General features: G+C 42.1%; 1 protein-coding gene across 6 annotated transcripts in view; it reads left to right on the top strand.

The window, feature by feature from the left end:
* LOC129831125 (A-kinase anchor protein 9-like) overlaps positions 1-14,418 on the top strand; it is a 118,492-nt gene that overhangs the window by 72,122 nt on the left and 31,952 nt on the right. For all 6 annotated transcript variants that reach the window (XM_055894196.1, XM_055894194.1, XM_055894195.1 and 3 more), the window contains one exon: positions 2,890-3,128. In XM_055894196.1, the coding sequence (XP_055750171.1) occupies positions 2,890-3,128 (239 nt within the window). The remainder of the gene's footprint in view (positions 1-2,889; positions 3,129-14,418) is intronic.

Below are 14,418 nucleotides of genomic sequence, written 5' to 3'. Positions count from 1 at the left end.
TGAGGGCACAAGGGGTTGCAACTCAATATTAGGAAGGCGTTCCTAATGTTTTGTGCACTTGGTGTATACAGTATCATCAATTTTGCCAATATGCAGTTTGTGTGGAAGTCAACTGCATTACAGGGTTGGGGTCAATTCCATTTCAACTCCAGTCAATTCAACAAGTGAACCAAACTCCAATTCAAAATATTCCTCATTGAAAATCGTAGAAGAGAATTGGAATTGAAATGTTAGTATACTTCCTGAATTGAATGGAATTTAAATGGAATTGACCCAAACAAGGCTGCTAGGATACAGGGGAAATTCATACATGTAATATCAATGCAAATTTCACTTTATTGTTTAAATATTTTCATCATACAACCTTCGTCAGGCTGACCAAAACATGAAAAATTATCACGTTTGTATATTTTCATCATTACAGCCAATGGCTGCTTAGTGCACAAAAATCTGTTTCATTATGCAAACTGAGAGAGAAATACACATGATTCCCCAGGGACTATAGAATTCATGGCATTTTTTTTGCCCTGTGCCTAACAATGTTAAAAATCAAGTTCCCACAGCTGCCAGAGGAAAAGCAGTCCAGCCAGACTGACAGACTTGTCACTAGTAGGCATCGTTTCAGAATCACATGCTGTAACTGATGAATCATAGGAATGAATCCAACTCTGAAGGTGACATGGCAGTCCTTCGGTAACACCTTTAACCAGACTCTTATTGTAGAGCTCAGAGTTTTTCCTGGTCGCTGCCCCATACGACTACTTGGTATTAACAGAATGTACACTGCGTATACAAAACATTAAGAACAGTTCTTTTCGTTTAATAGACTGATCAGATGAATCCAGGTGATCCCTTATTGATGTCACTTGTTAAATCCATTTCAATCAGTGTAGATGAAGGCGAGGAGACAGGTTAAAGAAGGATTTTTAAGCCTTGAGACAATTGAGACATGGATGGTGTTTGTGTTGCCAACTGCAACGCTGCTGGGTTTTTTCACGCTCAACTGTTTCCCGTGTATATCAAGTATGGTCCGCCACCCAAAGGACATCCAGCCAACTAGACACAACTGTGGGAACCATTGGAGTCAACATGAGAGCGCATCCCTGTGGAACGCTTTCGACATCTTGTAGAGTCCATACCCCGACGAATTGAGGCTGTTCTGAGGGCAAAAAGGGGGAGGTGCAACTCAGTATTAGGAAGGTGTTCTTATGTTTGGTATACTGAGTGTGTAATTCCCTCCAGATAATACTTGCTCATAACCTTTATTTCACACATCATAGAATCACATGACTAGATAGCTGAATGAAGCAATTGAGGTCAGGTGCACTTGTTCAAGGGCACAACCTCCAGTATACCCTACCCTGGATTTGAACCTGCAATTTTATGGTCCATCCATTCCCCAACCACTCCCTAACTATCAGACAATAATCGTTATGCCATTATACTCCTTAGTGTCTACAGTATATTCTCATCTCTCATATGTTGGTATGTGGCCCAAAGGTGGAGTCGCCAAATGTGACAGGTGTGTTTAAGACACAACACCCTGCCAAGCGTAGCCATATGTCTCTCCCTTCTGTGTCTACAGGCTTAAGAGGATACTGCCAGATTCTGGCATTTAAGTGAAATGACGAAATCTGCAGGTACAGTAGCAATGCTACCGTACCTGTAGACTTCCAGTCATTGTGCTAACGCTAGTTAGCATTGGCTTGTGATGTTAACTCTAACTTCCTTCATACTGCACGCAGACACATAAAAATGGTATCCACAAGTTCATCTGACGATGGGTAAGTAGAACAAGGCCTTCAATGCCAGAACCTCGCAGTATCCCTTTAAGCTGCAAAGTCAAGTAAACATCTGCCTGCCCTCTCGACACACACGAAACACGCATATGTGTGTACTCACAGATACTGTAGTGTGCACATATACACATAAAACAAACACACAGACACCTATGCATTAGTGCAAAACTAGATGAATTATTGTGGTTAGATTTTACAGTTCAGAGAACTAGCTATTTAACCAACCGCTTTACTTTTTTACAACTTTTCATACGGTCTGGTATTTTATCAATGAATTATAGCTGTTGACAGGGTTAATTTGACTGTCGCGTGTACTTGATGTTTGGGTGAACAAAATAATTATCAATGTGCACAATAGTACTGACTCCTTTTAAAGATTCTAAGATATTTTTTTTATTCTGATCTTGTTGTCACAAAGTACATGACAACCAGGATTCCCTATTCATGATCATCTCATACACTTGTATCAACCACACATATGGCATGTGTATTTTCATTCAAATGTTGTTAGCAGTCATGATAGAAGATGCCAACTGTGATCCACCACCTAATAATAATGTGAGCCGTAATCTTTCCCCCTGCATTCTCTTGCTAGAAAAGTGTGGACCAATGCACTGAGAAGAGAGAGGGAGTAAGAGATGACTTGTGTCCCTCCTTAGAATATAGAGGCAATTGTGGATCATTCAGTAGCACCATGTCCGTTATTTGCTGTTTAGTTCTGTGTGTGGTCGTGTCTAGGGTGGCACTACCAGTCAGCTAGGATAGAGTCTGTAACCTCTGTTTTCATGGATTATACTTGTACATTATGTAGCAGTATGAATGTGATATTGGCACAAGGACAGTGCTCAGTCTACTAGACTAAGGAAGGGATGGGCAACTCCAGTCTTCGGAAGCCTTGTGTCTGATTAACATCTGAGATACTATCCCTTATATTATAATATGTTCATAAATGCTTTGGCCAAAAATGTATTCTTTGGATAAAAATAAAATTAATGACTGGTTGATATTGGTGACAATGAACACTTGTTTCCAATGAAGTGTTTTCTCCTGACAATTAACCTTGCCCTCCATTTTGGTCGTTTATGCCCAGATGCGTCGGCGACTGAGAGTTGCCAGGGAAGCGAGCCTGGGGTGGACGACGTGAGCGTGTGGTTGGGCGAGACGGAGACGGACGAGGGCCTGGAGATGTCCCAGCAGATGATGACAGACAGTCACAGCCTGTTGCCGGAGCTTCAGCTGGAGAACGAGGAGTACCTCATGAATATTAGCTCCCGCCTCCAGGCTGCCGTGGAGAAACTGCTGGTGGCCATTACTGAGACGACCAATCAGGTACATCACAGCATAATAAATTGTGGACCACACAGAAAATCTGTTTTGTTTAACTATACATTTTCCTGTGAATTAAAGTGCCAAAAGCATTTTTTGCTGTCTTGTACAAATTGACAGTCATTTAAAAGGCCGTTTTTGATTAAATCAATGTGGAGAAATCTAAATGCACTCTGACATACAGTGAACTCCAAAAGTATTGGAACAGTGACGCATATTTTATTATTTTGGCTCTGTACTCCAGCACTTTGGATTTCAAAGGATACAATGACTTTAAAGTGCAGACTGTCAGCTTTAATTTGTGGGTATTTTAATCCATATCGGGTGAACTGTTTAGAAATGACAGCACTTTTTGTACATAGTCTCCCATTTTAGGGGACCAAAAGTATTGGGACAAGTTCACTTGTGTATTAAAGTAGTAAAAAAAGTTTAGTATTTGGTCCCATATTCATAACACGCAATAACTACATCAAGCTTGTGACTACACATTTGTAGGATGCATTTGTTGTTTGTTTTGGTTATGTTTCAGATTATTTTCTACCCAATATAAATTAATGGTAAATAATCCATAGCGTAATTCTGGAGTCACTTTTATTGTAAATAAGAATAGAATATGTTTCTACATTAACATGGATGCTACCATGATTACGGATTATCTTAAATGATTCGTGAATAATGATGAGTGAGAAAGTTGGAGTCATAAATATACTATAATGTAGAGTGCATTCGGAAAGTATTCAGACCCCTTGACCTTTTACACATTTTTTTACGTTACAACCTTATTCTAAAATGGATTAAATAATTTTTTCCCCCCTCATCAATTTACACACACTTCCCCATAATGACAAAGCAAAAACAGGGTTTTTGACATTTTTGCTAATTTATATATATTTTTAAAACCTGGAAATATTGCATTTACATAAGTATTCAGACCCTTTACTCAGTACTTTGTTGAAGCACCTTTGGCAGCGATTACAGCCTCGAGTCTTCTTGGGTATGACAATCCAAGCTTGACACACCTGTATTTGGGGAGTTTCTCCCATTCTTCTCTGGAAATCCTCTCAAGCTCTGTCAGGTTGGATGGGGAGCGTCGCTGCACAGCTATTTTGAGGTCTCTCCAGAGATGTTCGATCGTGTTCATGTGCAGGATCTGTCTGGGCTACTCAAGGACATTCAGAGACTTGTTCCGAAGCCACTCCTGCGTTGTCTTGGCAGTGTGCTTATGGTCGTTGTCCTGTTGTTAGGTGAACCTTCACCCCAGTCTGAGGTCCTGAGAGCACTGGAACAGGTTTTCATCATGGATCTCTCTGTACTTTGCTCCGTTCATCTTTCCCTTGATCCTGACTAGTCTACCAGTCCCTGCCACTGAAAAACATCCCCACAGCATGATGCTGCCGCCACCATGCTTCACTGTAGGGATGGTGCCAGGTTTCCTCCAGACGTGAAGCTTGGTTTTCAGGCCAAAGAGTTCAATCTTGGTTTCATCAGACCAGAGAATCTTGTTTCTCATGGTATGAAAGTCTTTAGGTGTCTTTTGGCAAACTCCAAGCGGGCTGTCATGTGACTTCCATCTCTCCACTTTACCATATAGGCTTGATTGGTGGAGTGCTGCAGAGATGATTGTCCTTCTGGAAGGTTCTCCCATCTCCACATAGGAACTCTGTAGCTCTGTCAGAGGGACCATCAAGTTCTTGGTCACCTCCATGACCAAGATCTTTCTCCCCTGATTGCTCAGTTTGGCTGTGCGGCCAGCTCTAGAAAGAGTCTTGGTGGTTCCAAACTTCTTCCATTTAAGGATGGAGGCCCCTGTGTTCTTGGGAACCTTCAATGCTGCAGACATTATTTTGGTACTCTTACACACATCTGTGCCTCGACACAATCCTGTCTTGGAGCTCTATGGACAATTCCTTCGACCTCATGGCTTGGTTTTTGATCTGACATACACTGTCAACTGTGGGACCTTATATAGACAGGTGTGTGCCTTTCCAAATCATGTCCAATCAATTGAATTGATTCATGAGGGGGAGAAAATATAAGGCTCTAACGTAACAAAATATGGGAAAAGTTAAGGGGTCTGAATACTTTCCGAATGCACGTTATGTGGAAACCCCTTAAAATTTGTGGATTCTGCTATTTCAGCCACACCCGTTGCTGGGAGGTGTATAAAATCGAGCACCCAGCCATGCAATCTCCATAGACAAACATTGGCTGTAGAATTGCCTTACTAAAGAGGTCAATGACTTTCAACATGGCACCGTCATAGAATTCCACCTTTCCAACAAGTCAGTTTGTTAAATTTCTGCCCTGCTAGAGCTTCCCCGGTCAATTGTAAGTTCTGTTATTGTGAAGTGGAAACATCTAGGAGCAACAATGGCTCAGCCGCGAAGTGGTAAGCCACACAAGCTCACAGAATGGGACCACTGAGTCCAGAAGCACGTAGCGCGTAAAAGTCAATACTCACTACCTAGTTCCAAACTGCCTCTGGAAGCAACATCAGCACAATAGCTGTTCGTCAGGAGGTTCATGAAATGAGTTTCCCTAAGATCTAAGATCACCATGCGCAATGCCAAGCGTCGGCTGAGGTGATGTAAAGCTCTCCTCCATTGAAGCAGTGGAAACGCGTTCTCTGGAGTGATGAATCACGCTTCACCATGATTCAGTCCGACGGACGAATCTGGGTTTGGAGGATGCCAGGACAACGCTACCTGCCCCAATGCGTATTGCCAAATGTAAAGTTTGGTGTAGAAGGAATAATGTTCTGGGGCTGCTGTTCATGGTTTGGATTTGGCCCTTTAGTTCCAGTGAAGGGGAATCTTAATGCTACAGCAGACATTCTATATTCTAGACAATTCTGTGCTTCAAACTTTGTTTCAGCACGACAATGCCCCTGTGCACAAAGTGAGGTCCATACAGAAATGGTTTGTCGATCGGTTTGGAAGAACTTGACTGGCTTGCACAGAGCCCTGACTTCAACCCTTATCGAACGCCTTTGGGATGAATTGGAACGCTGACCTAGATGCTCAACATCAGTGCCCAACCTCACTAATACTCTTGTGGTTGAATGGAAGAAAGTCCCTGCAGCAATGTTCCAACATCTAGTGGAAAGTCTTCCCAGAAGAGTGGAGGCTGTTATAGCAGCAAAGGGGGGACAAACTCTAATTGCCCATGATTTTGTTTTGAGATGTTTGACGAGCAGGTGTCCACATACAACAAAAAAATGAATTGTCCCAATACTCACTGTATCTAACGCTAGGTAGGGCCGGGACGATATCCGTTTTGCTATTCTCATTAGTATCACGGCAAGGAAACAAAGCACGAAGCAAATTTAACTTCTTTAGGAAAACAGCCCTAATGTTGGAAACAAACATGTTGTCATCCAGAGTCACATTTGTTTTCCAAGCTATAGCACACAATATTTTACATACAGCAGGTTTTTAAAGGACCAAAGAGTTGGGTCTGCCTCGTGTTTTCATTTTTGGCATGAAAATAGTATTGCTATACTGGTATCACTGCCCTGGCGGTAGGCTACATACGGTAAATACACTGTTCCTGGTACTGTGTGTGAGCAAAATACCAGAGCTGTACAACTGTTGGTAATGAATGGCTTTGTTACCTAAACATTATCTTGTTAATATTCCCATATTGTTACTTAATTCAAGTTAGCTGTGGCTGTTAAGTTCTAGGAAGCTACAACTACATTAATGCACTCTTTGTGAAATACATGACATGCATGCAGTTATTGTCAAATGTGTAAATGGCCAATCACTGACAATACACAATGCCTTTTGCACAGTCATAACCCCCTGTGGTATTTGAGCCTGGTCACACCCAGTCCCTTTAGAGATGAGACTGGTCACACCCAGTCCCTTTAGAGATGAGACTGCAGAATCCTCTTTGCAAGGAGATAGCCGTAGCTAGAATTCATTCACCACACAATAGGGCTGTCTCATTCCCAGCGGTTGCCTGTAGATACTGGGCGATTTGCATAGAGCTTTGTCTCCCTTCCTCCCCCTTAGCCTATTCTAATCCAGTTGAACACCGATGACTCCTCCCCCTCAGGCTACTACTGCCCGTGCACTGTGCATGTGTCCTCTGCCAACCGAGAGATACTTTATACATCATTCAAATGTGGTACAGTTTCTGCATCATACTACATCTTCTTTTCCGTTTGTCCTATAACTCACAGTGTAGTAGTTGAGGACAATAATTCATGTAGTATCAACGCTACAGAAATCACTGAGTTAATGATGGTTGTGTTGATCCTTAAACATCAACATTGGTTTAACATTGAAATAATGTTGTGCTGGAGAAAGGCTCAACTTTGTGTGGGAACTTCTCTTGAATCATGTTGTATGATATAAGCATATTCCAATACACCTGTAAGAGAGCTGATATCAGGTGTTTAAAGACCAAACAAGCCACCTGTAACTTTAGCTTGATGTTACACAGATAGACTGTGAGCGTGTGTCCGTGTGTGATAGATGTAATATCTCTAACTCCCTACCCGGACAGCCCAATAAAGTCAGCAGTTTGTGTACTCTGAACCAGTCGGCGAGTTTAAAGTTTCAACCTTAAATCAATAAAAAATATATTTTATGTATGGAATGTTGACCAAGGATTATGTGAATACATGTCAAATACTAAGTGTCATTTCAAAATGGAGATACAGTGCCTTCAGAAAGTATTCATACCCCTTGACTTATTCCATTTTGTTGCGTTACAGCCTGATTTCAAAATTGATATTTTTTCACCTATCTACACAGAATATATATAATGACAAGTGAAAAAAATAATGAAAATGAAATGTATAAATATCTAATTTACATACAGTACCAGTCAGAAGTTTAGGGTTTTTCTTTATTTTTACTATTTTCTACATTGTAGAATAATAGTGAAGACATCAAAACTATGAAAGAACACATATGGAATCATGTAGTAACCAACCATATATAATATTTTCTATATGAGATTCTTCAAAGTAGCCACCCTTTACCTTGATGACAGCTTTTCACACTTGGCATTCTCTCAATCTTCTTCATGAAGCAGTCACCTGGAATGCTTTTCCAACAGTCTTGAAGGAGTTCCCACATATGCTGAGCACTTGTTGGCTGCTTCCTACACTCTGCAGTCCAACTCATCCCAAACAATCTCAATTGGGTTGAGGTCGGGTGATTGGAGGCCAGGTCATCTAATGTAGCACTCCATCACTCGCCGCCTTGGTGAAATAGCTCTTACACAGCCTGGAGGTGTGTTTTGGGTCGTTGTCCTGTTGAAAAACAAATGATAGTCCCACTAAGTGCAAACCAGATGGAATGGTGTATCGCTGCAGAATGCTGTGGTACCTATGCTGGTTAAGTGTGCCTTTAATTCTAAATATATCACACCACCACCTCCATGCTTCACAGTGGGAACAACACATGCTGAGATTATCCGTTCACCTACTCTGCTTCTCACAAAGACACGGCGGTTGGAACCAAAAATTTCACATTTGGATTCATCAGACCAAAGGACAGATTTCCATCGGTCTAATGTCCATTGCTCGGGTTTCTTGGTCCAAGCAAGTCTCTTCTTATTGTTGGTGTCCTTTAGTAGTGGTTTCTTTGCAGCAATTCGACAATGAAGGCCTGATTCACGCAGTTTCCTCTGAACAGTTGGTGTTGATGTGTCTGTTACTTGAACTCTGTGAAGCATTTATTTAGGCTGCAATCTGAGGTGCAGTTAATTGCCGATTTCTGAGGCTGGCAACTCCTAATGAACTCTGCTTAACACTTTCGGTTACTACATGATTCCATATGTGTTATGTCATATTCAATTGTTTGGACATGATTTAGAATCACCTGTCTATATAAGGTCCCACAGTTAAAACTATACCAGGGGTATTCAAATCTTACCCAATGAGGTTCAGAGCATGCTGGTTTTTTGTTCTACCTGATAATTAATTGCACCCACCTGGTATCCCAAGTTTAAATCAGTCAATGATTAGAGGGGTTCAATGAAAAAACACAGTGGAACTGGCATTTCTAGAGTGTTGAAAGCTTCCAAGAGCACAGTAGTCTCCATCATTGAAAAAATATGGAACTACCCAGACTGTGGGTAGAGCTGGCTGTCGGACCAAACTGAGCAACTGAGCAAGAAGGACCTTGGTCAGGGAGGTGACCAAGAACCCAATGAGCACTCTGCCAGAACTACAGAGTTCCTTGGCTGAGATGAAAACCTGCCAGAAGGACAACAGTCTCCACAGCACTTCACCAATCTGGGCTTTATGGGAGAGTGGTCAGACTGAAGACACTCCTGAGAAAAAGGCACATGACAGCACGCATAGAATTTTCACAAGGGAATGTGTAAGACTGAGAGCATAAGGCAAAAGATGGTGTTTTGGTGAGGTATATGGGAGACTGGTAAGGATAGAGGAAACAATGAATGGAGCAACATACAGGAAAATCCTTGATGACAACCTGCTTTAGAGTACAAACGACCTTAGACTGGGACAAAGATTTTACGTTCCAACAGGACAATGACCCCAAGCATACAGCCAAATAAACACTGGATTGACTTCAGAACAAGAACGTGAAAGTCCTTTTGTCAAGGGGTATGAATACTTTCTGAATGCACTGTAACTGCCTAGTGGTGGGAAGGCAAGCTCAGAAATCAATCAAGATCTCCACCTTCACAAGACCGAATGGTTCATTTAGAGAGATAGTTCGGGATTTTGCCAGCCCTTTATCTACTTCCCCAGAGTCAGATGAACTTGTGGATACCATTTCTATGTCTCTGCTTTCAGTTTGATGGAGGTTACCAACTAGCGTTATCGCAATTGCTAACTTGCGTTAGAGCAATGACTGGACATCTATGGGAACAGCTAGCATGCTAGCTAGCATTGGCTCGCGAAACTACCTCTAACTTCCTTCATACTGGACACAGATGCATAACAAATTGTAACCATATGTTCATATGACTCTGGGGACAATTCCTAACTATCCCTTTAATGTTATTCCTTCCAGAATGAATTGATTAGATCTGCATTGGTTCCTTGTGAGTGAATGATCATTAATGATTGTGGATCGTTGTTTCCTGTCTGGAGGGCCAGGTTGTGTGAATAAGGCTTGATGGAATGAGTTTCTCTGGAATGTTAAGTGTCCTGTTGGCTGGCTTTGGAAATAATTTGCTGGAGTAGGTGTTGCTCACTAATCCTCCTATTATAGATCATTGAGAGCGACACGACGTGTTGATTGTGTAGGTCCATTACTGTTTTACAGTTCACTTGCTCACAAGATCGAAGGAGACAATGCCTAAGTCAGTTCATCTGCACTGACGTGGAATATAAATCTGGTTTGACAAGCTCCTGCAAAAAGGCTGTGTGTGTATAAGGGTGTGAGGGAGAGGGAAAATGTCTATTTGCAAAGCTGTACCTGCCCAACTAGCCCGGGGGGTTGAAACCACGCTGACTATTCCCTCCCCCTTTTCACTGAACAATACCCTGCCCATGCTATGGATCCAGGAAGTGAAAGAGAGAGAGAGACTGCCTGCCTGCTGCAAAACACTCTTGGAGAACAGTTTAGACCGCAACCTCTTTTGTGTCTGTTTCAAGAGACAGAGATACACAGTGAAAGTCAGGCTGGGATAATAGAGACAGGGAGAGGGCAAGAGTGAGGAACATGGAGCTAGAATTAGCTAGAAAACTGGTGACAAACAACAGAAAGAAGTTAGAGGCTACAGGGATAGATCAAGAATGAGAGGGAGAGAGATTGACAGAAGAGAAAGAAGTGCAGCGAGAGCCCCACTGGCGGCTTCAGAGTTCACCCTTGGTTGGCTGCCCATTGTGTAAAGCAGTTAAGGGGGGACCGGGAGGCTACCCTTCCCTGCGGATCGGTGCTGCGTTGCTGTGGCGGCATGGAATTGTTAATGAGCTTCCATAGGGAGAGAGAGGGAGAGCGAGGGAGTGGGAGTGAGTACTGCTGAGAGGCAGGGTCACGCTGTGCTCTGAAAGAGTGAGCAAAATAGACAGAGAGAAAAGTCTGACAGAGAGAGGTGCACAGGATCTTAAAGCTAGGTTTCTCTTTATTTTATCTCCCCCCAGTTGCTCTCAGGATTCACATGTGCAAGATGTGACTTCAAACTTTCTCCCCCAGGAAGGATTACTTTTCCCCTACACGAGGAGAGGCACTACCGGTATCTCTTATTTTCTGACTTGAAACTTTGTTTTGTTGTTTCGAGGGTTTACCTAGTTCTCAGTATTTACCTGGGACCTTTTTTGTTGTCTCTTCACTGTGGTACGCCATGCCCGTGGATCTGAGTCTGAACTGCGACTCGTGTGTTTACCCAAGGCTCTGTGCTTGGCAGCTCCGTAGAGACTGTTGCCTAGAACCCGGCTACGTCATCGGGACTTGTCTGCTCTCCGCTGCTGTTCCCTCTTGGGCCTCCGCTGAAGACTCCATCCAAGGTAGCAGGTGCATTGTAGATGCTGAAAGGAACACCGGAGACTTTATATAACCCATGAACGTTTGTAGGGAAGAGGATGGAAAGCACTAAAAGGATAAACTAGTAGGTCATTGAAAGCTGTTAAATTGTCTACCACCATGGATTCCTACCGCTCATACTGGAATTCGAGCCACCAGGCCATGTGGGTGGAAGGGGAAGATCAGGATGTGTACGAGGTGGAATCTCGTGTGCCCCTGCCCCGGCCTTTCCCCCTCTCCAGCGTCCTCAATGAGAAAAACGCGGTGGTGGTACAGACTCAAATATCACACGTCAACCACAGGACCAATGGTCACCTCCTTAAGGTGATCTCTAAGATCTCCCTCCCCACACCGCCCTATACAGTAAGTTACCATTCAGCTGCTGGCCTGCCATGTAACCTATTTGGAACTGTATAGTGAGTAAATCTGACTCCGTCTGGACAGTTATCTTATTTATCTGAATGAAAGTGTCTTTCATTTGGCTGACTTGATGCTCTAAACCGCAGTTTTGTCCATTATTTTATACAGTTCATGACTTACATACCCCTGCTATATAGGGAGTCTACACGTATACATTATCCAGCTAACTTGCTTGGCAGCAATAGTTTTGACTGGGCAACTTGTGCAGTGTAAAACACAGTGAGAGTATCGTATACAGTCCTAGATGTCCCTACTCTGCTTTCATCTGAGCAGGTGAGCAAAAAATGACTCCAAGATTTCAGCGTGGCACGGTCGCGTGACTACATCCTGGTTGTCATAATGTTGCAGTATGACCTTTGCTGCTGTGGGAGTCTCGCCCTGTAAAACCAACTGCATGTGAGTTGTGGTGCTAATAAGTCGGGGGTTTATTGCACAATAGCAATTCCATGATAATTCAGCCAGGAAAGAAGGCTTTTGTGAATGCGTCACAGGGCAAGGTCTACTAAACGTGTCTCATCTGTGTCCGAAGTTAAAGAGTTAAGATTGAAATGGCATGTCATACATGTTATGTTGGTTCCTTGATCAATGTCAAACTGGTGCGTAGGTTTACTCATTTTAATAAAAATACTTATATGGCATGCATTTTCACCAACATAACTTTATAGAAAATGACCGCATGTGTACAATTATCCCACAATGAAAAGGCAATAGGCCTAGTTGTAGCTATGCAGGTTCAGTATGTTAGTATTTGAAGCGAGTGAGAATATTTACACTTATGATGTGCCACTGTACATCTCAAGACTTACCTCTGAATTGTATAAGGCTAACCATCTCCACACCTCTGTACATTGCCCTGTAGTTGTTTTTGGGATACTCCTTTAAGCATAACGACACAGGCCATGTGTGTTGTGAACTAGAGGTCGACCGATTATGATTTTTCAACGCCAATACTGATTATTGGAGGACCAAAAAAAGCCAATGACGATTATTTATTTATTTTTGTAACAATGACAATTACAACAATACTGAATGAACATTTATTTTAACTTAATATAATACATCAATAAAATCTATTTAGCCTCAAATAAATAATGAAACATGTTCAATTTGTTTTAAATAATGCAAAAACAAAGTGTTGGAGAAGAAAGTAAAAGTGCAATATGTGCCATGTAAAAAAGCTAACGTTTAAGTTCCTTGCTCAGAACATGAGAACATATGAAAGCTGGTGGTTCCTTTTAACATGAGTCTTCATTATTCCCAGGTAAGAAGTTTTAGGTTGTAGTTGTTATAGGAATTATAGGACTATTTCTCTATACGATTTGTATTTCATATACCTTTGACTATTGGATGTTCATATAGGCACTTTAGTATTGCCAGTGTAACAGTATGGCTTCCGTCCCTCTCCTCGCCCCTACCTGGGCTCGAACCAGGAACACATCGACAACAGCCACCCTCGAATCAGCGTTACCCATGCAGAGCAAGGGGAAAAACCACTCCAAGTCTCAGAGCGAGTGACGTTTTAAACGCTATTAGCGCGCACCCCGCTAACTAGCTAGCCATTTCACATCGGTTACACCAGCCTAAGCTCGGGAGTTGATAGGCATGAAGTCATAAACAGCTCAATGCTTGAAGTACAGCGAAGAGCTGCTGGCAAAACGCACGAAAGTGCTGTTTGAATGAATGCTCACGAGCCTGCTGCTGCCTACCACCGCTCAGTCAGACTGCTCTATCAAATCATAGACTTAATTATAACATAATAACACACAGAAATACGAGACTTAGGTCATTAATATGGTCGAATCCGGAAACTATCATCTCGAAAACAAGACGTTTATTCTTTCAGTGAAATACGGAACCGTTCCGTATTTTATCTAACGGGTGGCATCTCTAAGTCTAAATATTCCTGTTACATTGCACAACCTTCAATGTTATGTCATAATTACGTAAAATTCTGGCAAATTCGGCGGCCCAAACTGTTGCATATAACACTGACTCTGCGTGCAATGAACGCAAGAGAAGTGACACAATTTCACCTGGTTAATATTGCCTGCTAACCTGGATTTCCTTTAGCTAAATATGCAGGTTTAAAAAATATATATTTCTGTGTATTGATTTTAAGAAATGCATTGATGTTTATGGTTAGGTACAGTCGTACAACGATTGTGCTATTTTTTCGCAAATGCGCTTTTGTTAAATTATCCCCCGTTTGGTGAAGTTGGCTGTCTTTTTAGGAAGAAATAGTCTTCACACAGTTCGCAACGAGTCATGTTAGCAGGCAATATTAACTAAATATGCAGGTTTAAAAATATATACTTGTGTATTGATTTTAAGAAAGGAATTGATGTTTATGGTTAGGTACACATTGGAGCAACGACAGTCCTTTTTCGCGAATACGCACCGCATCGATTATATGCAAA

This window comes from Salvelinus fontinalis, chromosome 32 (genome assembly GCF_029448725.1).
Source record: "Salvelinus fontinalis isolate EN_2023a chromosome 32, ASM2944872v1, whole genome shotgun sequence".
Taxonomy (NCBI): domain Eukaryota; kingdom Metazoa; phylum Chordata; class Actinopteri; order Salmoniformes; family Salmonidae; genus Salvelinus; species Salvelinus fontinalis.
Note: the sequence above shows the minus strand (reverse complement) of the source record. Positions and strands in the feature narration are given on the sequence as shown.